General features: G+C 41.1%; 1 protein-coding gene across 4 annotated transcripts in view; it reads right to left on the bottom strand.

The window, feature by feature from the left end:
- NTRK2 (neurotrophic receptor tyrosine kinase 2) overlaps nucleotides 1–27,861 on the bottom strand; it is a 400,572-nt gene that overhangs the window by 50,140 nt on the left and 322,571 nt on the right. For all 4 annotated transcript variants that reach the window (XM_025281959.3, XM_006080618.4, XM_006080619.4 and 1 more), the window contains one exon: nucleotides 26,630–26,864. In XM_025281959.3, coding sequence (XP_025137744.1) covers nucleotides 26,630–26,864 — 235 coding nt within the window. The remainder of the gene's footprint in view (nucleotides 1–26,629; nucleotides 26,865–27,861) is intronic.

The following is a 27,861-nucleotide window of genomic DNA, read 5'->3' as shown; positions in this document are numbered from 1 at the left end:
AGTTATGTAAAGTTTAAAAATAAAATAAAATTAAAAAAACAAAAAACAAACAAACAAAAAAAAACAAAAGCATCCATTCTTCGGTGCTCAGCCTTCTTCACAGTCCAACTCTCACATCCATACATGACCACTGGAAAAACCATAACCTTGACTAAATGGACCTTTGTTGGCAAAGTAATGTCTCTGCTTTTGAATATGCTATCTAGGTTGGTCATAACTTTCCTTCCAAGGAGTAAGCGTCTTTTAATTTCATGGCTGCAGTCACTATCTGCAGTGATTTTGGAGCCCCAAAAAATAAAGTCTGACACTGTTTCCACTGTTTCCCCATCTATTTCCCATGAAGTAATGGGACCAGAGGTCATGATCTTTGTTTTCTGAATGTTGAGCTTTAAGCTTTCACTTTCATCAAGAGGCTTTTTCGTTCCTCTTCACTTTCTGCCATAAGGGTGGTGTCATCTGCATATCTGAGGTTATTGATGTTTCTCCCGGCAATCTTGATTCTAGCTTGTGCTTCTTCCAGTCCAGTGTTTCTCATGACGTACTCTGCATATAAGTTAAATGAGCAGGGTGACAATATACAGCCTTGACGTACTCCTTTTCCTATTTGGAACCAGTCTGTTGTTCCATGTCCAGTTCTAACTGTTGCTTCCTGACCTGCATACAGGTTTCTCAAGAGGCAGGTCAGGTGGTCTGGTATTCCCATCTCCTTCAGAATTTTCCACAATTTATTGTGATCCACACAGACAAAGGCTTTGGCATAGTCAATAAAGCAGAAATAGATGTTTTTCTGGAACTCTCTTGCTTTTTTGATGATCCAGCAGATGTTGGCAATTTGATCTCTGGTTCCTCTGCCTTTTGTAAGACCATCTTGAACATCTGGAAGTTCACGGTTCACGTATTGCTGAATCCTGGCTTGGAGAATTTTGAGCATTACTTTACTAGCATGTGAGATGAGTGCAATTTAAGTTTGTAAGTTTACCTAATCCCTAAAATATGTTTATAATCCCCATATCAATAATCACATTGCTTTCCTAGTTATTCACAGGTATGTGCAGAGCAGTGAAAATTTTAGGTCATCTGCACATTCCTGGTTAAGCTGGAACAAGGTAAAACTCTATCTTCTTGTTTTGGCTCTGACACTGAAAGTGAGCATCCTTTTCACAGTCTATTTAATGCCATGAAAAAAATCTTCTTTATTGGTGATTTCACTATTTAAAACAGCCTGCAGGGATTATGCTAATGTGCTGTCTAGCGTTCCTAAGAGCAAGAAGGATGTGATGTACCTTACAGAAAAAAAAATATGTGTGAAAGAAAAGTTGTATTCAAGCAAGAGTTATAGTACAGTTGTCCATGAGTTCAACCTTAATGGATGAACAATATATATAAAACAAGATGTCTTTAAACAGAAAACGTTTTGACATAGACATGTCTATGTCAAACAGAAGACATAGAAGGCTATGTTTTGATCAGTTGATGAAAATGTCATGATCAAAGGTTCCCAGGAATCTGGTTCCAAATAGGACAAGGAGTACATCAAGGCTGTATGTTGTCACCCTGCTTATTTAACTTATATGCAGAGTACATCATGAGAAACGCTGGGCTGGAGGAAGCACAAGCTGGAATCAAGATTGCTGGGAGAAATATCAATAACCTCAGATATGCAGATGACACCACCCTTATGGCAGAAAGTGAAGAAGAACTAAAGAGCCTCTTGATGAAAGTGAAAGAGGAGAGTGACAAAGTTGGCTTAAAGCTCAACATTCAGAAAATTAAGATCATGGCATCCGGTCCCATCACTTCATGGCAAATAGATGGGGAAACAGTGGAAACAGTGGCTGGCTTTATTTTTCTGAGCTCCAAAATCACTGCAGATGGTGACTGCAGCCATGAAATTAAAAGACACACCTTGGAAGGAAAGTTATGACCAACGTATATAGCATATTCAAAAGCAGAGACATCACTTTGCCAACAAAGGTCCATTTAGTCAAGGCTATGGTTTTTCCAGTGGTCATGTATGGATGTGAGAGTTGGACTGTGAAGAAGGCTGAGTGCTGAAGAATTGATGCTTTTGAACTGTGGTGTTGGAGAAGACTTTTGAGAGGCCCTTGGACTGCAAGGAGATCCAACCAGTCCATTCTAAAGGAGATCACTCCTGGACGTTCGTTGGAAGGACTGATGTTGAAGCTGAAACTCCAGTACTTCGACCACCTGATGCCAAGAGCTGACTCATTTGAAAAGACCCTGATGCTGGGAAAGATTGAGGGCAGGAGGAGAAGGGGACAACAGAGGATGAGATGGTTGGATGGCATCACTAACTCGATGGACATGGGTTTGGGTGGACTCTGGGAGTTGGTGATGGACAGGGAGGCCTGGTGTGCTGTGGTTCATGGGGTCGCAAAGAGTCAGACACGACTGAGCGACTGAACTGAACTGAACCTTGTATTTTCTCTAGGAACAATGATTCAATATATGCTAGTTTTTGTAGAACACAACTATCACTAATAAAAATTGACTTCATATACATATCTATGCATACATATCCATACATGTATACATATCTGCCTATATACAAACATATATATATACACACAATATAAGGGAATTACTGTGTACAAATACACATAGATGTAACCATGCGAGTTTAAGAATGATTTAGTTTTTCTCTTAAAATTTTAAAAGTTTTTTATATCATTGCTTTTACCATGAAAACATTTAATATGGACAAAAGCCAAATAACCTATGCTGATAACAGAGTTTCCTAGTCATATGTACAGATCTCTTAGAATCGGTGCCTTGCAATCTCTGTCAAACACAGCAAGTTGGCCAGCATGTGTCCTTCATGGGCATTTCCTGGACAAATCACCTGATCTCCCAATGTTTTGGTTGGCTCTACTAAGAGGTAAAAATAATATGGGGCCCTGCATGAATGTATACATTAAAATCTTGCAGTAAGTTTCCCAGGGAGATACTCTGATTCACCTATCATTGTGGTCTTCAGAGCATCTACTCTGAATGGTTCCTTGGCGCTATGGACTGAGTTTTCTCTTCCAAAATTCATAAGTTGAAAACTTAACCCCCTAATAGTATCAAAATGTAGGGCCTTTGGGAGGTGGTTATATTTAGACATAGCCAAGACTGTGATATGCTCAAGATGGGATTAATGCTCTTATAAAAAAGGGAGGTGACAAGGAGCCTCTCTCTCTTTTTCTTTCATTGGTTCTCTGTGTTCATATGCCAACAAAGGCCATCTGCATGTGAAGATATAACTAGGAAGAGAGCCCACACCAACAAGCTAACTATTCTGACCACCAGAGCCCTGCTCTTCAGACCAGCAGAAATAAATTTTTGCTATTAAAGCCATTAGGTCTCCAGCATTCTCTTATATAGCCCAAGCTGTTTCATGCGCTTGGGTCCAGTCCTCTTGCCACCTGGCTTCCCACTGGGTTCAAAGGACAGGGTGCTGGGGGTGGAGTCATCAGAGGCTGGCTACCTCCTTCTAACAAAAGGCACAGCTCCTGTCACATGGTCCTCTCCAGGTGACTACCTTTCCTGGGTTCAGGTAACCGCTCCTTTCCCATTACCTCAGACCAACAGGTTATGAGGTCCTACCCTATCCCTTGTGGTTTTCCTAAAACCTACGTACGTTTTTGTAAATAGTCCTATAATTCATATATGTTTCTCTTACTCAAGTTCAGTGTGTCACTATTTTCTGCCAAAACTCTGGCAGGATCTAACAAAACATAGGGATTCTTCTCTGATAAAGAGATTGAGACCTAAGAACTCCTAATCAACAGGTAACAATGTAACATCCTCAGGGTCACTGGAGTCATTACAACTGGGGTCACCAGGGACTTCCCTGGTGGTCTGGTAGTTAAGGGCTCACCTTCCAATGCAGGGGACATAGGTTCCATCCCTGTTTGGGGAACTAAGATCCCACATACTGTGGAGTAACTAAGCCCACACGCCACAGCTACAGAGTCCGTGCAACCCCATGAAAGATCCCCCTGATGCAACTAAGACCCAACACAGCCTAATAAATAAGCAAATATTGAAAAAAAAAAAGAAAAAACGGGGTCACCATGGGGCAGTGGCTGTTGTATGGCCTGTACCACTTGGCTTGTGATGACAATGACCATGTGATATAAGCAATGAAACCTCTTCTGGTCTGCCTAGAGTAAAGCATTCATATTACATTTTTATTCCCATACTCTATGAGCCAGCCCTTCCACAATCTCTGCTTCCATTTTTATTTCGGCCATGTCTTTTCCTCCCATCTTGGTTCCATTCACTGAAAAGTCTCCATTGTTCTAGGGGTCAGGAAACAAGGGCAGTGGGGGCGCTTGCTGAGAAGTGATTGCCTAGCAACCCATCTTCCTTCTTCCAAGGACAGAGGCTATTTGCATTTTGGGAAAAAAGAAAAAAGCTCCCCTTCTCATGAGTCCCGGGGTAAGAATATCTTGCTGACCACTCCTCAAAGGAACCTTCCTTTCTCTGAGAACTCCCCCTGGGTGGCCTTTCTCTGCCCGCTGCCGCTGTGTGTCCTCCCCTCAGGGTGGGCGCCACCTTCTGAGGGGCACCCAGAGCTGCTGAGGGCAATGAGTGCCTTCTGGCACTGCAGAGCTGCAGCCCCGAGTGGGCAGCACCAGGGCAGGGCTCAGAACATCCTGATCTCATTCATGTGGACTTTACTTTCCCACACTACTCTTTCCTTTTGTAGCTTTCTTTCCTGGAAACCTGCCACACCCAGGGGATGTCTAGGCCTGCTGCTCTTAACCCTCAAGCTGCCGGTGAGTTCCCTGAACTTGCTTAGGGGAAGCTGAAGCCAGCCGAGGCAGGGAAACAGGAGGGCTATAAACTTCACTGAGAAGCTATTCGCTCACCTACACGAGGTGGGAACCAAGGGAAGAGAGACTGTTCTTTACATCATCAGGGAAACTGAACTGGGTTATATATGGAAAAATCACTATTCCAAACTAGAGACCTCCTACAAAAACATCTCATCCTCCATTTTTCTCAGTCTCCATGATGAAGGAAAAAAGGATGATCCTCTTATAAGTGAGGTGTGAAGAGTGGTAAGACTGGAGCCCTCCCTGTTTTATGCCTTAAAGAGATAAACAGAACTCTTGGGCTATCTGGGTTCAAGTTGGGCAAGAACTTCAATCTTTTGAAGCTCTGAACTGTCATCTTTAAAACTGAGATCTTTAAGAATTACATTGACAACTGTTGACAGTGTTTAACTCCAGTAGCTCAAGACATGTACTCTGGGGTGTACTATTTAATGAAAACCATCGCATTACTGTATTCACGTTGGTTTCCTCTGCCCCTTTAGGATATTTGTCTTGAGGTTAGGGTCTGGTTATCCACAGATAACTGACCTACAACCCTATAGAAGATACAGCTGGCATTTTACCTTTCCAGGTAGCGCTAGTGGTAAAGAACCCACCTGACAAAGGAGACATAAGAGTCATGGGTTCTATCCCTGGGTCTGGAAGATCCTTGGAAGGAAGGCACTGCAGCCCACTCCAGTATTCTTGCCTGGACAGAGGAGCCTGGTAGGATATGGTTCATAGGCTGACAAAGAGTTGGACATGACTGAAGCAACTTAGCATACACAAACAAGATGTTACTGGGTTTTAAAGAACTTGGCATTCCTTGACCATTTTATCTATTGAGTTGGCCAAGAAGTTTGTTCAGGTTTTTCCATAAGATGTTACTGATATGCATGTGTATTTCCTCGTGTACATATAACCCAAGACAAAGAAACCATGGAAGTCTATATATGGCTAATAAATAAATAAACTTCTTTGACTACTATATGGAAACTCCTTCAAGAGAAAAACAGTAGAAGGCAAATCCTCTTATCTGTAAGGCCAGGAGATAAATACAGAAGAAAATTCTGAATGATTCATGGGAGTTGGTCTATAAGCAGAGAAGAAAAAAACAATTTTTTTTTTAAATATCACTAACCCCAAAATTTTATCTCCTCTGGTAAAACAAGCATGGCTTTATTTTTATTTGCTATTTTTACCAGATTTTTTAATTCTCTAAGAATTGATCTTAAGTCTTCTCTATGTAGAAAATATTTAATTCAGTGGAACTGGGAATTGAGCTTTGAATTTTAGAGCCAGAAGGACTATAGAAGTTATCTGACCCAAACAATATCATCATTTCATAATCGAGGCCCATACACTGAGGTCCAAGGAGGTCTGGGTTTGCCCAAAGAACATGCAAATCACACGGTTGGTTTCTAATACACAGAAATCATTGCTTATGACACTTCAGGTTCATGTAACTACAGGCAGCTGACTTTATTAATGACAGGAGTAATATGCTTGTTAGCAGGTCACTTTGTTTCACACTTGAAAGAGTTTTGAGGTATATATTTTGTGTTTGGGGATTAGAAATCTAGAATGCTAAAGCAAGGGGCTGAAATAGGCCACCATACCTCTATTCGTTTCTCATTCATTCCAGGGAGCATTATAGGACACACTATGTGACCAACCTAGATAGCATATTCAAAAGCAGAGACATTACTTTGCCAACAAAGGTCCGTCTAGTCAAGGCTATGGTTTTTCCTGTGGTCGTGTATGGATGTGAGAGTTGGACTGTGAAGAAGGCTGAGCACCGAAGAATTGATGCTTTTGAACTGTGTTGTTGGAGAAGACTCTTGAGAGTCCCTTGGCCTGCAAGGAGATCCAACCAGTCCATTCTGAAGGAGATCAGCCCTGGGATTTCTTTGGAAGGAATGATGCTGAAGCTGAAACTCCAGTACTTTGGCCACCTCATGCGAAGAGTTGACTCATTGGAAAAGACTCTGATGCTGGGAGGGATTGGGGGCAGGAGGAGAAGGGGACGACAGAGGATGAGATGGCTGGATGGCATCACTGACTCGATGGACGTGAGTCTGAGTGAAGTCTGGGAGTTGGTGATGGACAGGGAGGCCTGGCGTGCTGCGATTCATGGGGTCGCAAAGAGTCGGACACGACTGAGCGACTGAACTGAACTGATGTGTCCTACCAGTGCATGGGCAAGTAGAGAAGAAAATTACAGCCAAGTAATTGGGTGGATGTTCTTGCGTTGGATGTTCTCTCTACTGAAAAATTGATGAATCTGTCTTGAGATTCTAGAGAATAGTGAAGCAGTCATCTGGTAAAAAGTTGAATCAAGCATTCTCTGAGTTTCTCTGATCTGCTTACCATTTCTCTTTTTGTTTCTCTTTAACTACTGCCACTTTGTTATTCACAGCTTCAAAACTGTGAACATTTGGGAATTCTCTCTCTGACATGGAGAACCTGTTGGTCGTGGTCCCTACACCATTTAAATAATTATGTCATAAGTATAATGAGATACTAAGCCTCAGACTCTTTATATTAGTCCATGCACATAAAATCAATGCCTTTGAAAGCTCAGATGAAGTTTGGCAAGTTTGAAAGAAGCAAGAAGAGTGTAGACTGAGGGCTTACTGGAAAGTGTTGAGTAAATTGGCAAAATAGTTGATTCTGGAAATAGAGTGCTTTATAAATTTCTCCCTGTGAATAGAAGAACTCTATCTGGCTGAGGATACAGCCAGATAGATATTTTATTTGTGCTAAAATAATTTACATAAATGAGAATATGGTAGCTGACTTTGATTGTAAGGATAAAAACCTTGAAATCTTTGAGCTATCAAGGACTTTAGAAGTAATCTACCTTATAGAATCCACCAAACTAAGTAAAGTAAAAATGCATCATATCAGTATGAATTTATTTATAAAATTTCACATTGGTTACATTTATGTATTATAAATCAAACCAAAAAAAAAAAAAAAAGGAATCAAAGTTTTGCTATTTTCCAGTGTGTTAAAATTGTATATACAACCCATCTGAGCATGTTGGTTTCCATTAGTTTTTATTAATGGCTATAATGTACTTAGTATTAATAGTTATGTTAATTGTTATAATACACATAGCAGATGACATTTAAATATAGAACTAATCACTGAAACTTCTCCAAAAAATCCCTGTCTTCCACAGAACATAGTTTACAAAACACTTTCTTCAACATTATGGAAGATGGAAAGCCTATGCTTGGATGCTTCACTCCAGTGACAAGGAACTCATCTCTTGGCAAGGTTGCCCGTCAGAGCTCTCACTCCTAGGTACTTCCTCTTTACACAGTGCCACATCCACTTCATGAAACTTTTACCCAGCAGTCCTCGTCCTGGCCTCTAGAACTACTATCTTCATTGGCAGGGCAGAAAGCAGCTATTGTGTTTATATGTAGGCCTTCCTTTCTCTCACCCTAATACTCCCCATTCCCTCCACTATCTCTCCTATGGACTGGTCCCAGACTTCTTGATCACTCTCCTCCCAGTGTTCCCTTGCTTCTTAGAGCAAGAAATATACACCCAAGAAATATAGCTGGCTTAAAATTACATCAAACTCGATATGGACCAACTGAGGTCTTGTTCTCTGCCCAGCCCATCTGAAAACAAGGACAGGGAATTGCACCACTGACTGTCCAACCATGCAGGTCAGAAATCTATTTCACATCCTTGACATCCAATACTTTGCACTTTCCATACCCAATCCACCACTACGTCCTGCGATTTTGCCTTATAAATAGCTTATAAACCTCTTTATTGGTTTTGTCTCCACTGCCATCACCCTCGACCACCATACATACCAGCCTGGCTTTCCTGAACTTCTGTAAGATCCTCTTACCCCATCTGCTTATAGCTGCTCTTGCTCTCCAGAGTTGCACCACCCAACATGCTTCATACTGTGGTGCTGGAGAAGACTCTTGAGAGTTCCTTGGACAGCAAGGCTATCAAACCAGTCAGTCCTAAAGGGAATCAATCCTGAATATCCACTGGAAGAACTGATGCTGAAGCTGAGGCTCCAATACTTTGGCCACCTGATGTGAAGAGTCGACTCATTGGAAAAGACCCTGATGATGGGAAAGACTGAGGGAAGGAGGACAAGAGGGCAACAGAGGATGAGATGGTTGGATGGCATCATTGATTCAATGGCCATGAGTTTAAGCAAACTCTGAGAGACAGGAAGAGTCAGACATGACTTAGCAACTAAACAACAATAATATCTTGCTTGAAATTCTTAGCAGCATCTCACTCTTTCATGATAATGAAAAATGGTTGACAAGGTCCTTTGTGACTCAGCTCCTTTCTTCCTTTTTGCTTCTCCATCTGGATTGGCACCTCACACTCTGTGTTTAGCACACTGGCCATCTTTTGTTTCCTTCCTTATGCTCTGCTTCTTTTGCAACAGACCTTCCTACCTGTTGTTTTCTCCCCCTGTGCTGTACTTTCCTCCTCTTTTGTCCTAGTAAACCCAACCTGCAGGATTCAGCTCAAAGATTCCTACCTCAGTCTTCCCAGAGGTCAGATCCCTTGTTATAGATAATTATAGCCCTCAGGACATCTGCTTCATAACACTCATCACAGCTCTTACTTACATATATTCATTTGATTAATGCCTGGCTCCCCAGCTGGACCATTAGCTTCACTAGACTGAGATGTGTCTATTTTTGCTCACGTTTTCCCTCCTAGGGCACATAAGGTGCTCCAAAATATTTGTTGAGTAAATTAACTATGCAATTCTTATTTTGATATTTGATATCTGGTTCCATCAAGAGAATTGATCTAAAGTTTAGAAAAAAATGGCACAAATATGATCAATAATAAATTGAAACCCAAAGCAGATGAATAAATGGAGAACTCAAAGTTGTTTTTAAAAGAATGTGTGTCTCTGGGTATAGTTAAAGAATGTCCAGCTTATCCCTTGACAATATTAAGTCTGAGATTTATGTGAACAGTAGGAACTAGGGAAAAGGAAGAAGAAAAGATGATAAAGGGAGACAAAGAAACATTGACACAATTTTCAAAAGGGAGTGAAGAAGCAAGATTACAAAAACAACTTACAATCAAACATGACCTTTGTCCTGGACTAAAATTTAACAGAAACTATTAACATTTAAAGAGGGTTTGAATGCACTTGGAAAAAGAAGTGCTGGTGATTAGGAGCAAGTACAGGTTCATCAAGATTATGGTCTTGATAAGTAGATGGTCATCTGCTTTCTGTTAGGTGAACCACAGGATAGGGACAAGGGAGAATGTCAAGAGCATGAAGTATATTGATTTCATCAAGACTCTTGGCAAAAACCCCTGTAGTATCCTTGAGATGTAAGGAAATATGGGCTGAAAAGTGAAGTCGCTCAGTTGTGTCCAACTCTTTGCAACCCCTACCAGGCTCCTCCATCCACGGGATTTTCCAGGCAAGAATACTGCAGTGGGTTGCCATTTCCTTCTCCATGGGCTGAACTTGTGGATAGTTAAACACTGGTATGTGTCTGCCTAGTTTAACACTGCCCTGTCCAGGACTGATTCACTCCAATGCTCTTTAGCTCTAAGGGCTTCTCTTTAAATGTTCAAATATACTTAAAATAATGATAGCTGAAACACATGAAATACTTACTATGTGGTGGGTACAATTTCAAGTGCATTTAATCCTTGCAAAAGTAATTTGAAAAGGTATTATGGTCACTGCCATTTAACAGTTGAAGAAATTGAGTGTAGAGAGGTTAAGGAACATGTTCAATGTCACAGAGTTAGTAAGAGGTAGAATTGGAATTTGAACCTAGGCAGTCTGGCCCCAGAGTCTAAATTCTGTATGCTACCTTAACCCCCACCACTACCTCCATGCTTCAGATACTCTAGAATGCTCTCAGCCAGGGCTCCACCATACCTGACTGATGGTCATTCATGCACTGATCTGTAATGTTCTAAAGTAGGACCTGTAATGCACAGTCTCAAGGGATCCATGGAAAAAATTCAGAGGTTTCTGTAAGCCTGGTTTGCATCTAATTTTCACTAACCTAACAAAAGTTAGTATTTTCAATCCTTAATGTCAGCAGTAAACCACAGTATCGTCACCCATAAAAAGCAGATATTTTCAGGTTACATGATTGCTGTTGCAGGTATCGCAACACATCATTTATGCTCATCACCTGTAAATTTTAGGGGTTATTAGATCTGCCACCAGATCTCATTATTGAATATTTTGACAAAAACACTGGCATTAGTATATCACATTTTAAACATGTTGTAACTGTACTGCAATGGAACGGTGTACCTGTTTAGCCCCATGTATTCTATGTTATGCATTTAAAGCCTTATTTGGGGAAGGAGTCCCTAGACTTCATCAGCTTGCTAAAGGGCAGAGGCTGCCTCATGCTGTCGAAGCCAAATTTGTGCTACAGCGTGTGTGGCTTAGGCCATGATGATTTCCCTCCGTGACATGTGTTTCATGCTCAAGCAAACAGTTATGACTAATCATGGCTGACAAAAGGTAAGCAAGTGATAGTTCTGGACCACAAAGAGAAAAAGGAAGCATATCACACAGAATATTAAAATGGGTTTTCTGCAGTGGCAGCTAAAGTTTTCTTTAAGGATATAGTACAAGAAATACAGAGTACAAATCAACAGGCAGAAAGGATCAGGGAAGTCCTTTGACATTCTCAAAGACCTCATAAACATCACTCTAGCCTGGGAGGGCTGCCCGACAGGGTATAAAAAGTGGTTGTAAAACACTCGTGGGAGGAATGTCATAAATCCAGGGGACAAGAATTGAAAGAGTGATGGCCAATGTATGTGCCCCTGTGTCGACACCCTGAGACCACCCTATAAAGACCTGAAACTGTGCCCACATTCCTAGGAGCCCGTCCAAGTTTCTGGCATGTTTATCTAAGAGCATTTCTCCAAACATGGGAGATGGGGCCCAATGTATGCCACAGGGTTTCCACATTGTTCCTGTTCATTGATTAGAAGAATAACTCACATACATATTCTCTACGCTTTCCATGGTGGCTTCACGACAGCACCAAGGAACAGGCAGAACAAACTTCTTTGCCATTTCACTGAGATGGAAAGTAAGGTCAGAGAAGTGAAATGAGTTGCTCAGAGCCGCACACTGCATGCATACTGCAGGTGAGGATGAAACCAGATCTGCTGTTTGCTGGTTCCATATTCCTTGGCATAGTAATCAGATTTGAAATTTGGAAAGAATCCAGATTCCTTCCTTGAGAAGTCAGACCAGCTATATCTGAAGCCCTTTGAAGCTGTGGTTCTGAAATTTAAAGTACGCATCCCCGTTTCTCCTATAGCCAACCAAGCTTGAGGAATCTGTCCTACACAGTGAACCAGTGTCCAGCTGGACCTGTACGACCACTAAGGGAAGAACTCAGAGAATTCACCAGGCAACCTGTCTCCACCTACCAGAGAGAAGCCTGGGGAAGCTGGGCATGTGATGAGGGCACCAGGGAGGTCAGAGTGGGAAGAACATGGCTTTTTCCTTCCAGCATAGGGGTTCAGATGTCAGTTCTGCCACTTGGATGAGCTACGGGATCTCAGGAAACTGACTTCACCTCTCCAAATATTATTCTGTTCGTCTGCATGTAGTTGAGAAGGTTACATGTCAAGCTGAGATATAAAAAGAGGCCAGTGAATGTTAGTCTTCCTTACAAGACCCAACATCAACCCTCTAAGATATTAGCAGGGGCCTTTTAAGGTCACAATTGTTTCCTACAATGAAACGTAATCAGTTTTCCAGGAGAAATTCACTACTTGCTCTAAAAGAGCTGGGAAGAGTTCAAATACCCGAGGTGGCCACAAAAACAATAGCAAAATGCTGATGTGGGACTTAATTCACTGTGCAACTTTACCTTGGAGTAAAGTCTCCCTCTGTGCCCTAAAAACTGGAGCATCAATGACTATACTCTCGCAAAAGGTTTCTGTGCTCAAACGGATTCTGAGGCATGAGCCTCAAATCCTCCTCAGCCTCCTCTGCTGTATCCCCGTCATCAGCAACATGTGAATGAACCAAATTATCTCCAGGGCTGAGGGCGTGGGCCACGTAGCTGGCTCCACCGTCAAAGGAGCCCAGCGTCATGTTCTCCACCCCCTTAGGAGGTGGCTAGTGCTGTCGTAGGGCTGTGAGGGAGGAAGCCAGCCTGGAAATGCCATGTAGGGAAGAAACTGTTCCATTTCAGAGTGAGGATTCTAAAATAGCTGCTAATAAAAAGCTTCACACTGTGACACTTCAATACAGACACCCACAAGGATACCTTGACAAGCTGTTTGACTCCTCACAAGCTTTTTCTTGCTTTTCCTGCACAGGGCCCCCACCAGTCACCCACACAGACATACAACTATGCAGTGACAGAGAAAGCCAGCAGGGGTCTGCCTAGACTGTAGGACCAGCCGGGGAGCCCCGGTTCCCTGCGGGAGGGAAGCATCGCTGCTCTGATGGTGGCTTGTCCAGGTACCTGTCACAGCAATTTGAACCTGCTGCTTATTCTCTCTCTCTATCCTTCTGTTGTCTTTGACAATGCTTAGCCAGACAATGAGTCAAGCTTACCTCCTGGGATGAGAGGGGAGAACATCAAATGATATTCCATTTACCAATTCAGAAATGCCATGGTTCAGTGGATCTAGGCTCTGAACATAAGGAAGGTAGAACATGACTCTATGACAGTGATTAAAATCTGAAGAGCTTCTCCCACTGGAAGTCCTAACAATCTATTAATTACTATAGCACTATCTCCATCAGGAAAATAATAGGTCAAGTTTGAAAGAAGTTTTAACAGCACTTATTCTATTTCTGAAGCTTGATAATTAAGATCTTTCATAAAATTACTATGTGAATCTTAGCATAGATGAGACCATATCACCTACTTTCTATAAATTCTGCTGAGTATAAACCAGATGATTCTTATACTTGACTGTACTTTGGACTCACCTAAGAAGCTTGTTAAAAATATAAATTCCTAATTCTCATGTTCAGAGATGCTGGATCAGTATATCTCAGGTGAGATCCAGTAATCAATATTTTGAAGAAATCACTTTGAGTCATTCAGAGGCATGGTCAAGCCTGGGATGCATGATAGTGCTAGGTAAGGTCACCCTGCTATGCCTCCTTAGGATGAAAAGAAATTGAGAAGTTGTCTAACAGTTGGATATCCTAAACTAGGGCTTCCCCAGTGGCTTGGCAGTAAAGAATCCACTGGAAAAGGAAGAACAGCAGGAGACTCAGGTTTGACCCCTGGGTCAGGAAGTTCCCCTGGGGGAGGGTATGGGAACCCACTCCAGTATTCTTGCCTGGAGAATCCCATGAACAGAGGAGCCTAGCAGGCTACAGTCCATAGCGTCACAGAGTCAGACACGACTGAAGCGACTTAGCGTGCACATTCTAAAGCAACTTTATGTTTGAGAATTCTCTTAGTGGAATTCAATTTGGAACTTGTTTTTATTAGATAAGTAGAATTTTTCAGTTTTTATGCCTCTACTAAGTTCTCATGGCTGCCAATTAATGACTACCAAGAGAAGCTGTTGTCACTCTGCAGAGTTACACATCCTGGAGTTTTTAATGTCTTCATATGTACACAGGTTAGGTTAGGTTATTGTAACAATCTCTTGTAATTTTATAATTCTTCAAATCTGGATCAATAGACCAAATAGGAATGTGAACTAACTGCCTGAGGACAGAATTCTAAGAAAGTTTTATGGAGAGTTGAGAGATAAAGTCAAGTCATACTTGCACCTAGGACCTATTTCCACCCTGAAGTCCCACTATTATGGATAAATCTTTACTTCCAAAGACTTCAAGGGGAATGGTGTACAAGCTTTCTCAGACCTTCCTTTTAGGCCATCATCATAATCAGTAAGAACCTAGGAAGAGCTCAGCACTGTGTGAGGCATTCTGGAGGTTAATGTTAGAAGATGCATATTCTACCTGAGAAGTACTTGGAATCAGGTCACCTAGTCTTGATTATAACTTCAGTCATCTACAATAGACTTTAAGTTCAACACCACCTGCATCTGCTATTCTTTCCTTCTTTTTTATAAATTTTTTAAAATTTTAATTGGAGGCTAATTAGTTTACAATATTGTGGTGGTTTTTGCCATACATTCACATGAATCAGCCATGGGTGTACATGTGTTCCCCATCCTGACCCTCCCTCCCACTTCCCTCCCCATCCCATCCCTCAGGGTCATCCCAGTGCACCAGCCCTGAGCACCCTGCCTCATGCATTGAACCTGGACTGGCAATTTATTTAATATATATGTTTATATATTTTTATTTAATATATATGTTTATTTAATAATATATATGTTTATTTAATATATATGTTTCAATGCTATTCTCTCAAATCATCCCACCCTCGCCTTCTCCCACAGAGTCCAGATGTTCTTTACATCTGTGTCTCTTTTGCTGTCTCACATATAGGGTCATCATTACCCTCTTTCTAAATTCCATATATATGCGCTAATATACTGTATTGGTGTTTTTCTTTCTGACTTACTTCACTCTGTATAATAAGCTCCAGTTTCATCTACCTCATTAGAACTGATTCAAATGCATTCTTTTTAATGGCTGAGTAATACTCCATTGTGTATATGTACCACAGCTTTCTTATCCATTCATCTGCTGATAGACATCTAGGTTGCTTCCATGTCCTGGCTATTATAAACAGTACTGCGATGAACACTGGGGTACACGTGTCTCTTTCAATTCTGGTTTCCTCAGTGTGTATGTCCAACAGTGGGATTGCTGGGTCATACGGCAGTTCTATTTCCAGTTTTTTTTAAGGAATCTCCACACTGTTCTCCATAGTGGCTGTACTAGTTTGCATTCCCACCAACAGTGTAAGAGGGTTCCTTTTTCTCTGCACCCTCTCCAGCATTTATTGTTTGTAGACTTTGATAGCAGCCATTCTGACTGGTGTGAGATGATACCTCATTGTGGTTTTGATTTGCATTTCTCTGATAATGAGTGATGTTGAGCATCTTTTCATGTATTTGTTAGCCATTTGTATGTCTTCTTTGGAGAAATGTCTGTTTAGTTTTTTGGCCCATTTTTTGATTGGGTTGCTTATTTTTCTGGAATTGAGCTGCAGGAGTTGCTTGTATGTTTTTGAGATTAATTCTTTGTCAGTTGCTTCATTCTTTCTTTAAGACTCAAGTCAAATTCTATTTCTCTCCAAGATTTCATCCCACATGCCAATAAAAATCAATTTATCTCTACACTTCACAACATGCCTAGCATTAGAGTGATTCATTATGTTTCTTCTCCCCAGGAGATTTGTGGTTTCCTTTAGGGAACAGAATACATCTCATTTAGAATCTGCATTTTGGAGAGACATGGCTAAAAATTATATATGCAATACCATATTGGATGAATTCAGTCCTTATCCAGCCAAGGTGTTCTGTCCCTGACCACAGGACAAAGACTGTGGGAAAATGTGAAAAGTGTAGAGAGTTATTAATATTCTGCTCACACAGCTTTTTCCAAAGCTTTCTTGAACTAGTTCACATTTTGAGCCTTGGGAATCTCTCAGAGGTAACAAGGAAGCTTAGATAATTTTCTCTTGCTCAACACTCACTGAAGATGGAGAAAATCTACTCTCTTATGAAAGTAATAATCTTGTGTAGGCAGGAAAACTTTGATTGTAGAAGAAGTATTATGTAAATGTAAGTTACTTAATTAAAAAGAAAAAATCCTTCACCGGAAGTAGCTGATTTAAAGAGGTGGGAGAACTTGTTTTCTTTACTGCAGCTTACGAGTAGTTCACTGATAGATTTTTTAATGACATATTAATCATCATTGAGAGATGGCAACTGTCTTCTACTTTTAGGCAAGGTGGAGTGACAGGGAAAGAATATACCATCTCATCAGAAACAACCAAAAACTGACTTAAATATATATATATGAAACAATTATTTTCAAGACACTAGATTACAGGCAATTAGAGATCATGATTCTTGAGAGATTAGAAACAAACATAGTGAGTCCCATGGTTGCCAAGATTAATTCATTCATTGGTGGAGCACAACATGCTCCTTGAGTTGAAGAGATGGAGCTGAGAGCCCGGAGAGATCAAAGTGACTAGAGTGGATAAGACACAAAACCAGAGAAGAGAGAGCTGCACACAGAAAACTCTGAGGACCTACAGAAGGTGTCTTTCAAGTATTCAGCTGAGTAATGATCATTGCATGCAAGTGAGGACACTCTCAATGGCTGGGAAAGAACAACCCAAAAGGATCAGTGCCCACTGCTCACACAGGACCAGGAATACTGCCAGTTCCCATGGAGCAGAGTGAAAATCTCATGATTCATGGGGAATTAGGTAGAGTGCCTAGCAGATCTTGCCTCAGCAATGGGGAATTATTAGTTCTAAAGGAAGCAATGGTTTCAAAATGCCTAATAAATCGTACCAGCAACACACAAAGGGATCAAATAGTTTCAAGGCATTATAACCACATTTCAGAACAAAGCTAAAAAATATTTTTAGTAAGGCAAAATATCCAGCATACAGCAAGATAAAATTCACAATGTATGGCATCCAATCTAAAATCATAAGGCATACAAAGCACTTGGAAAATATGATCCATGATAAAAAGAAAAATCAAACAATGAAAATGGATCCAGGACTGACATACATGATAGAACTACAGGCAAACATACTGAAACATTTATTACACATTTATAAAGCATGATTATAAAATTATAGTTTTATAATATAAACATTTAAATATAAGTTTAATGTATAAATATAAATTCAAATATAAAATGTTTATAATAAACATTTATTATAAAAGTTAATTAGAGTTAATTAGAATGAAAGATATAAGAAAAAGTCCATACAGAACTTGTAGGAATGAAAACTTGAGTAAGTGATATGAAAACTACAATGAATGGGAATGAAGGAAAATAAAACACTGCAGAAGAAAAAATTATGGAAGTTGAAGACAAAATAATAGAAATTATCCAAAATGAAATACACAAAGAAAAGAGAATCCAAAAGTATAAAAAGAGCTCAGTGAGCTACGAGGAAGCTTTAAGTGACTTAACAAAAGTGAAATTGGAGTCCCTTGCAAGTAAGTGAGGGCATAGAAGAAATATTTGAACAAATAATAGCCCAAAATATTCAAATTGATGAAAATTATAAGCCCACAAAACCCAATGAAACCCAGTGAATCCAAGGGAAAATCTTTAAAGCAGCTTGAGGAAAAAGATGCATTATATACAGAGGAATAAAACTCTCCTATTGAAAAATGCCTGCAATTTTATTTTTTAGCAGTTAATATGTGGCACTTCAATTTATTTTACTCAGCAGGCTTTAAAGGCAGATGCTCATTGAGAAAAAAGAAACAGAGGCCATGATGGCACCTAAGGTGAGCATGCAAAGGTTTCTTTGCTCTTCTCAAAGCCACTCACTTTGGCTTCCTTTTCACCTGTAGTACAATCACAGTTTATCTAGATCTTCAGAAAGCCACTGATCTCTGCTAGTAAGTTCAGTCCTTGGTCTTGGCCCATGTGTGGTCAGCGAGGTATAAGAAGGAGTCTTTGCAGAAGAGTTCTGGGAAAGAGTTACTTCCTGATGAAAGAAAGGTATATAGGTAGAAATTATTTTTTCCCTGCAGCCATCCTGGCTCCTTTCTACTCCAATTGCAGTTTTGACGTGTTTGGAATTGAGGCAACCATCCTTCAGCCATGAATAAAAGACCAAGAAAATGTCAGGTGCCAGTAAATTGCTCTGACACTGGAAAGCTTCCAAACCCATTAGAAAACTGCCCACCTGTAAATTTCTTGTAGTGTGAAAAAAAGCAACTCCCTATCTGCTTGGCCTATTACTAGTAGCTAAATGCTAAGTGCATTCTAACTGCTAGGAAAGGGAAATCAGATATTTAAACTTTTGTCTTTAGGATCACAGTTGGATGCTCTTTTCTCTATATCGTTGTTAGGTCTTTATTGTCAGTGTCCTTTTTAAGGGGCTCTGGTCTCAGTGATGCAAAGATATGGAATGTGACAGATAAAGACAGCTGAAGCCTAACTGCTTCCAGATGGGTAAAAATGGGAGAAAGTATCTACTGAAGATACTTCTCAGTAGCTTGAGAAATCAGAACCCTTCTGGTCCATGCACATCAAAGGGCTATTGCCTACCATCCTTCCCAGCTCAGCTGAAAACACCAATTTCTGTATTGTAGTTCTTCTGTGTACAAAGAGGAAGGGCTCTTGATTTCAAGAATAAGAGACTCAGAAGACTAAAAAACAAGAGGATTTATCCCATCATCTGCTAACAGACTCCACTAGTTGGTAAATGGATGGAACCAGGGCTCTGAACCAGGCCAGCTCTTTTGCGCAGACTTTGGCCACTTTCTATAGCCCTTCTGAAAAGACCACAGTCCCAGTAATAGATTAAAGGCTCTAAGGAGTTCTGTAGCAAGGAAATTATTGCTTACCTTAGTGATCATGGATCTCTTTTACTGGTAAAAGAGATGGATCAGCTAATGGATCTAGTTTGAGAGACACTGCACCAGACCAATCAAATACATACAGCAGTGGATATCTGGGGATCTGTTGGGCAGATCTATTTTCATAAACTAATGCAATCTGACATGTCACTTTCTGGCATAAAATCTCTCAGTAGCTTCCCACTGACAAAAGGACCAAGTTCAAAGAATTTGGCATAGGAAACAGGCAGCTGTGAAGTCTGATAATAATGTGAATAGCCTACTTTTTTAGCCTCAAGGGTATGTAAAGGAGCCTCATTCTCAGGGCATGTATTATGGTATTTTTGCACCATTTCTTTTCCTATGCTACCTCCAATGCCAAGAATTCCCCCCTCCCCTCATCGTCCACAGCCTTCTTGCCGATAGATAAATTTCTGGTTCATATCTTAAATACCAGTTCAAATGCCTTGTCTTTGTGAACTTGACTTTTATTTCCTAAAGCAGACTGGTAGCTTTCTTTTTAGGGTTCCTTATACATATTTCTAGTGATATTTTAGCATCCATCACATTGTGTTCAGTTACTCAGTTGTGTCCAGCTCTGTGCAATCCCATGGACTGTAGCCCATAAGTCTCCTCCGTCCATTGAATTTTCCAGGCAAGAATTCTGAAATGGGTTGCCAATTTCTAATCCAGGGGATCTTCCCAACCCAGGGATGGAACTCTCTTGTGTCTCCTGCATTGGCAGGTGGATTCTTTATCACTAGCACCAACTGGGAAGCCCCTTCATCACATGGTGCCGTGTGTGCTCAGTCACTTCAGTAGTGTCTAACTCCTTGTGATCATATGGACTGTAGTCCACCAGGCTCCTCTGTCCATGGGATTCTCCAGGCAAGAATACTGGAGCGGGTTGCCATGCCCTCCTCCAGGGGGGATCTTCCCAACCCAGAGATCAAACTCACATCTCCTACATTGCAGGCAGATTCTTTACTACCGAGCCACCAGGGAAGCCATTATCATACATCTAAAGACTCTGCCTTGATTATTTAGTACAGTATCTAGCATGTGGCAGCTGCTTCATTAATGTGTGTTGAATGAATGAATAAATGGACACTCACTCACCCTGTTACAACTCCAAAGCATATGTGAAAAGTTCTTAGGGAGGCTTGAATACAAATTGAGTCAATTTAGAATCTTAAAACAATTTATGCAAATCTACTTTAACATAGAATTAGCCTGAATTCAATGTTCTGATTTCTGCCCAACAGGCAGGTTCCTCTGAACTGTGCTTTTTCTCTCACTGTTGTTCAAGGCATAAAATTAAAGATGATTTCATAGAATAAAACACCTCTTATGTTTCTGGGGCCACTTTAATCAAAAGAACCTAACCAGAAAGGTCTATAATTGTTTGTGTGAAAGTTAAGAGTCATCATGTGAGTATGTATTAAGGAGAAAAATAAGGAAATGGTATCTGCAAAAGAGAGTTAATGACATAGAGAGCATTCTTCTTTCAGGAAGAAGTGTTGCCTTTTTAAATGAATGTTTTGTCTGGTTTTAAGGGTTCTAGGCAAATATATCAGAGGAAGTTTGTCCACTGTAGTGTTAATGTAAATAAGTTTCAGCTCTGGGCTTTCTACTGAAAATAAATTGTCTGAGATAAAGATGTCCCTGTATCTCTAGCTTTACTTCCTGAAGGCAGTGCTCCTAGACCCAGCACCAGGCCTGTCTGCAAGTCTGAGTATCTTCACTTTTCATCAATAGAGCTAAAAAGACACATTCATCAAGGCTTTTCCTCATATGTGTCCTATTCAGCATACCTAGTCTGTGCCGTGCACTCTGCCAGTTTGCACAGATATAAAGATACATAAGATTTGTCCTCTCTCTGCCCTCACATCAATGAGAAGACATGAGCAGATTTCCATGAGGCAAAATACTCTGTGCTGTAACAGTTATTTCTAGGAAGTATTGGAGATTAGCCCTGGGATTTCTTTGGAAGGAATGATGCTAAAGCTGAAACTCCAGTACTTTGGCCACCTCATGTGAAGAGTTGATTCATTGGAAAAGACCCTGATGCTGGGAGGGATTGGGGGCAGGAGGAGAAGGGGACGACAGAGGATGAGATGGCTGGATGGCATCACTGACTCGATGGACGTGAGTCTGAGTGAACTCCGGGAGTTGGTGATGGACAGGGAGGCCTGGCGTGCTGCGATTCATGGGGTCGCAAAGAGTCGGACACGACTGAGCAACTGATCTGATCTGATTGAGGGATCACAGATTTGTCAGCCATTGTTCTGCATGGAGGAAGTCAGGGAGGTGGTGGAACTGGTTATCTCTTAGGAATCAGCAGTTATCACCAGGTAGACACAGTGTTGCTCCTCATAGCGGGGATGACCTGAGCATTTTACACAGCACAGTAAAAACATCTGTGGAATGAGTTAAGATCTACCTATCTACTCAACAATCTATCTACTCATCTATCTACCTATTTATCATCTACCTGCCTATCTACTTAGAAATGCTCACATTACAAGCAAATATTCCTTAAAAAAATAAACACTTTTTTTTTCCAATACCAAAGTATAAAAATTAACCCTAGGTTATTTCTCATGTGCTTGTCCAGTTTTTAAATTACCTAAGCCTTCTCTCCTCTATGGTTCAGGACTTTATTTTCCAGTTTATCACACTTTTTCCTCCGGGGTAGGCAGAGTAAGGGACAAAGTACCTAAAGTTCAAAACAGTTCTTTTTGCTACTTGTTATATCAGCTTATTTTAACAAAACTTGTCTTCCTTTCTCTCTGCTGTTGATAAACTGTATTAAGCACTTGCAGATGATTTCCGGACTTGTTTATATCATTTTAACACTTTAGGATTCTCACCATGGCCTTTAACCAAGTTAGATTCACTTGCTTCTTTAAATGTCCACTATTAATGAGCTTTCTAATTCTGTTTCCCTGTTTTTTCTTAAGTGAAAGATGAATTAAAGGATAAGATTGCTTACCCCCACCACCATAAAACTAAAATTCAAAGTGTTGTATAAGACTTAAAAGTGAGGATTTCAGATCTCTGGGGCTCTGTACTCACCAATGGTCACCATTCATTTTAAAGGCATGTTGAAACCAAATCATGGAAAATACCAAAGCACACATTTAAAAAAATTCAGTGGATCCACTGAGGCATAGTAATGATCAAGTAGACTGAGATCCTAGGTCTCTGACAGGCAGAATGTGACAGAAATCTGGTTCAGATGTTTCCTAAATGTCAGGCTTTGCCAGTGGAGGGAAGGAATAAAAACGAAATGAAAGACTGGTACTGCAGAGCTGCTAATTAAAACAATTCAGAGAACATAAATGCTAGAGTAATTTTGGACCTGCCATATCAGGCTGGTTTCAATGCAAATGTAGTGTTCCGATTTCTTCCTTCTTTAGGAAGATATAATTAGCTCAGCTGCAACAGGGTGGAAGCTTTGAGGCAGCCGTTTCCTGGTGCTGCCAGCTCCCCCATGATGGAGGAACAGCTGCCACCCGCCCCTCCTGCCATGGATCACACAGAGCTGGGGCCACCCCACAAGGCAGCTCACAAGCCACCATGAGCAGAAAGCTCAGGCTGCCAGTGGAATTGGTTCCTGCTTAAAGATAAAGAACATGTAACTCCTTAATCCAGTTGACTCCATGCCCAAACAACATCTTTCCATGGAAGATACCCTTGGTGAAGACAAAAGTCCTCATCCACTACTGTGCAGGAAGGATATTAACAGTGGTGATGATGATAGCCCACATCAGCCACAGCAGTTCCCCACCTTGGAGTGTGAAGGCTTTTGAAGAAATTAAGGACAAAATAATTACAAAAATGTGCCCACAAATGAGCTGTAAGGAGAACAGATTCCCCAGCTTCCATGGCAGAAAATATGAAGAGAAACCATGATGGGGATGGGCTTAACACTAAGCTTATGGATGATCCAACAGGTGGGTAACTTACATGAAAGCAAAAGTGTCCCGGGAGGTAGCCACACAAAGTCACGCTGAATTCACATGTAGAAACAGAGCAATGGCTTCTACTTGTCCATTGGACAAACTCAAGAGAATGAACTCCATGGATAGGCTTTTGATATTTGAATAAGCAAAGATATTCTACAAATGAGTTCTATGACAATAAATACTTTCATGGAACCAAAAAGTAGATTACCATTTGAAAATTTTAGAGACAGCAAAATGAAATTCATAATTTCTTATTTTTTCTAAGCTGCTACTAAATCGGCCAGTTCTTATGCTCATCATCCACTTTGTACCAAATCCCACCAGGCTCACCTGTCACAGAGGTCAAGGTAAGGCTGGTTCTTTCTCCTCATCCTCAAAGGGAACAACAAACAACAAAGTGAGCATATAAACCTTGAAGCTGCAACTGAGTAGGGACCATGGCGAGGGGATTAAATCAATGTGGCACCTGAAGCACATTTCTTAATGACTAGGATAGTTCTGTGAAGAACATCTAACAAATAAAGAAACTGGGAATCATTATTTCCTCCAATCTATTCAGCAGGAAATATTTCAAGAAAATGTCACTAAGTGGAGGATTTTCTTTTTAACAGAATCAGAATATACAGTAGATGACAAATGACAGTGTTTTAAAATGCATAAATGACCAAGGCTAAATTCTCATGTCTATAATGATGGTCATTGCTTTGCTAGTTTTAAGGCTTTTTAAATCAATATTTAATTCTTATACCATAATATTTATCCTTTTAAAGTACATGTTCACTGATTTTTATTATATTTATACACATACTAAACAACCATCACACTACACAATTATAGAACATTTTCATCACTCCAAAAAGAAACTCCATATCCAGAACCAGTCACTTCTCATTCTCCATTGTCCCCCAGCTTCTGGCAACCACTAATCTACCTCCTGCTTTGTGGATTTGCCTATTCTGGATATTCCGTATAAATGGAATCATGTAGTATGTGACCTTTTGTGCTTGGTTTCCTTCACTTAACCATAATAATGTTTTCAAGGTTCACATTGTAGCATGAATCAGTACATCATTCCTTTTAATTAATGAATAATAGTCCATCACACGGATGATCACATTTTGTTTATCTGTTTACTATTTGAGGGACCCTTAAACTGTTTCCACTTTCGAGCTATTATGAATAATGCTGCTATTTCATTTGTGTACCTGTGTGTGTGTGTGTGTGTGTGTATGTGTACATATGGTTTTAATTCTCTTGGGTATATACCAAGGAGTAGAATTTCTGAGTTACATGATGATTCTCTGTTGTACATTTTGAGGAACTGCCAAACTATTTTTAAAGCAACTGCACCAATTTAGGTTCCCACCAGCAATTTATGAGGGTTCCAATTTCTTCGCATCCCTGTTAACACTTCTTATTGTCTGTTTTGCCCAGTGGATGTGAAGCGGTACCTCATTGTGGTTTTGAGTTACATTTCCCTAATGACTGATGATGTTGAGCATCATTTTATGTACTTATTGGCCATTTGTATATTTTCTTTGGGGGCACCAAGACAAACTTAAAAATATTTCACCTATTTTATAATTGGGTAATTTATCTTCATATTGTTAAGGTTTTCAGTCTTTTTCTTCAGAATTACTTTTCCAGAGAATGTATAAAAAGTCACTGAGTTCCACCTCATTCAGTCACAGCTTTGAGAATGAAGCATAGCTTTATTGATTTGGATAATGATAAAGTTGAAAATATTTACTGAGCACTTATTTTGTGCCAGGCCACTCTGAAACCTTTATTAACTTACTGTGAAAGGGAGAGCCATTGCCAGGGCCACATGTTTCTTCCCTGGATGCTCATTAAGATCAGTAAAGATTGTTTTTAAGGAAGAACCCATGTGTTCGTTTGTCTCCTTGGACAGGGAAATGCCCCCATCTCTCCACTTCCTACCAAGGAAGCAGAGCTAACAGAGAACACACATCCATTGGCATGTAACCTCCTGCCATGTTTTAGCTTTCTAGACCAAACTAGTCATCATTAGACTTAGAACAGGTGCTTATCAAAATGCTTATCACAATGCTTATCAAAATGACAAAAGAAAAAACCCCACAAAACAATCTACAGAAGAATATGCAGCTAAGCAATGGGTTCATTGTCTTAGACTAATTGTAGCAAAGTCAGCTCAGCTAAAAGGCAGACACTAAGGTGAGGGAGGCTGCAAGGAGGAGTACAGGAGACAAAAGGAGAAGGTTCTTCCTCAAAGATAAGTCATGATGGGAAGAGCAAAGGCAAGGACAGGCATGTTGTTCACCAGGCCCAATCTAGTACAAAAGTTAGTTCAGTTATAGGTTTTATCTTTTTAGGTGATATATTTCTGGAACACTTATTTCTTTTTCTACCTACATCCCTCTGCCCTTAAAAATCAAGCATGACAACAAGAAAAAAAATGGGGGATGGGGATTTAAGATGGTAGAACATGACCCCAAATCTTCACTTTCAATATCACAACTTCCCAGTTTCCAGAAATGACCCTTTTCTTTCATACCCGAGTTCTGAGATCTCAGTTAACAAATCTAATTCTCCAAGGGGGCCAACTCCACGTAATCAGTGGATTTGCATCATTGAATACAATTCTAGCCATTAGCATGTTAAAGGGTGGAACCTCTTACCATGATGGCCACCAACCAAGATGGTTCTCAGTGGGAACCTCCAACACCTTAGTGTACCTTCATTTATGTGAATAAATTCACCTCAAGTCAAACTTCAAACAAAAGGCTCCAGGCATAATTTCACAGAATAAAAACCAAATCTCTAAATCCTTTAACTTTGTGGCCTCCTAAAGTCCTCAGGCTTCCCCTCGCACAACTCTCATGTTGAAATCTTTCTCTTGACAATATCTAGAGAACCATGGAAAGGACAGGATGGTGTTGCAGGCTGAATTATGTCCTCCCCAGATTTACATGTAGAAGCCTTAGCCCCTAGTATCCCACAATACAGTTGTATTCAGAGATGGGCCTTTAAAGAGGTGATTAAGCTAAAATGAGGCCATTAGGGCGGGCTGTAAACCAGTCTGACTGGCATTCTTATAAGAAGAAATTTAGACACAGAGAGAGACCCCAGGGATGTATGTGCACAAAGAAAAGACCATGTGAGGCCATACACAGCAAGAAGGCACAAGAAGAGGAGCCTTAAAAGAAAACAACCCTACTGTCACCTTGAGCTTGGACTTCCAGCCCCCAGCACTGTGTGAAAATCATCTTCTGTTGTGCAAGCCACTGAGCCTGCAGTATTCTGTTGTGGCAGCCCAAGCACATGAATACAGCAAGAGGTCCCCAGGGAAGGAGGGCCCTGGGCCTCCTCACGGGTACAGCCACTCACCCTGTAGTAGTCGGTGCTGTACACGTCCCGGGACATGCCGAAGTCCCCGATCTTCACCAGGAGGTTCTCGCCCACCAGGCAGTTCCGGGTGGCTAGGTCTCGGTGCACGAAGTGCTGCGATGCCAGGTAGACCATGCCTGCAGCGATCTGCTGGGCAATGTGCAGCATCTGCGACTGCGTCAGCTCCGTTGGTGGGTTGCCCTCGGCCATCAGCACTGCATCCGGTCCATGCGCCCTGGAGAGGACACGAAAGGCCTCATGGAGCCTCGGCTCTTTGCCTTGAGGGGTCCTGTGCCCCTCATCAGCTGCTGGTGTGGGAGGATACTGCTTGCCTTAGCAAAAATAGGAGGCAAGGACAATCCATCCATAGTTTTTCCCCCAAAGCCTCCAGAGTACCCAGGCTTCATTTCCCAGAAAGTCTAACATTTCCAGGACCCCATGGGCCTGAACAGTGCTCCCTCAACATACAGACAGGTTCACCTTTTAGGGCTCTGGAACTATGCTAGGGTCAGGCACTGGCTAGATTCCAAACCCTAGAAAGCAGTGGGTGGCTGAAGCAAAAAACAAGTGAACAAAAAATATGCAAATTAAAATAAAACACTGGAGGAGAGTTTCACTCTCCTGGAGTCAGGAGTCATTGCATCCCAGCTGGAGCCCCAACTCTCCCCCTCTCAGCCACGTCCTGCAGCAGAGGGTCCTCACTCAGGCTGGTCCCTCCAGAGTGCAATTCTAATCTCCCCCACTTCACCCATTCCATGGGTCAACATGGTTTCAAGCTACTCTTGTCATCCTCAAGCCCAGCTTGGCAAAATAACTGGGCATCCTCATCCCAGGCATTCATTCCCAGGGACAAATGCCATCTCCTTCAGCTCAGTCCCATCCCTGATCTTCAGCTCCATCTGCACTGGCCATCACAGAAGGCAGCTTTTTGAATCACAATACATTTAGTCTCTCACTGGGGCAACTTTTATTCCTCATACTATGTGTGGGGAGTGGTGAAGTATGGTGCAGTTGTATATCTTCTTTATATTCTGTCTTATCCAGTTTTTTCCCAGCTGTGTGGCAACTTAAGGCATCTGAACAGTGGCATGTGCTTCAGGGAAGGGAGGGTCTCAGTCTTAGGATGCCACTGTTAACCCCTTACCTCCACCCCACATTCCCCAACTTGGAATCCTGCCTGGTGAGCTAAGACTGGAGTCACTGCCCTGATGGACTGAGGGGGCGCTGCCGGG

The sequence above is a fragment of the Bubalus bubalis genome, chromosome 3 (genome assembly GCF_019923935.1).
Source record: "Bubalus bubalis isolate 160015118507 breed Murrah chromosome 3, NDDB_SH_1, whole genome shotgun sequence".
Classification (NCBI taxonomy): domain Eukaryota; kingdom Metazoa; phylum Chordata; class Mammalia; order Artiodactyla; family Bovidae; genus Bubalus; species Bubalus bubalis.
The sequence above is the reverse complement of the archived record's forward strand: the minus strand, read 5'-3'. Positions and strand labels throughout refer to the sequence as shown.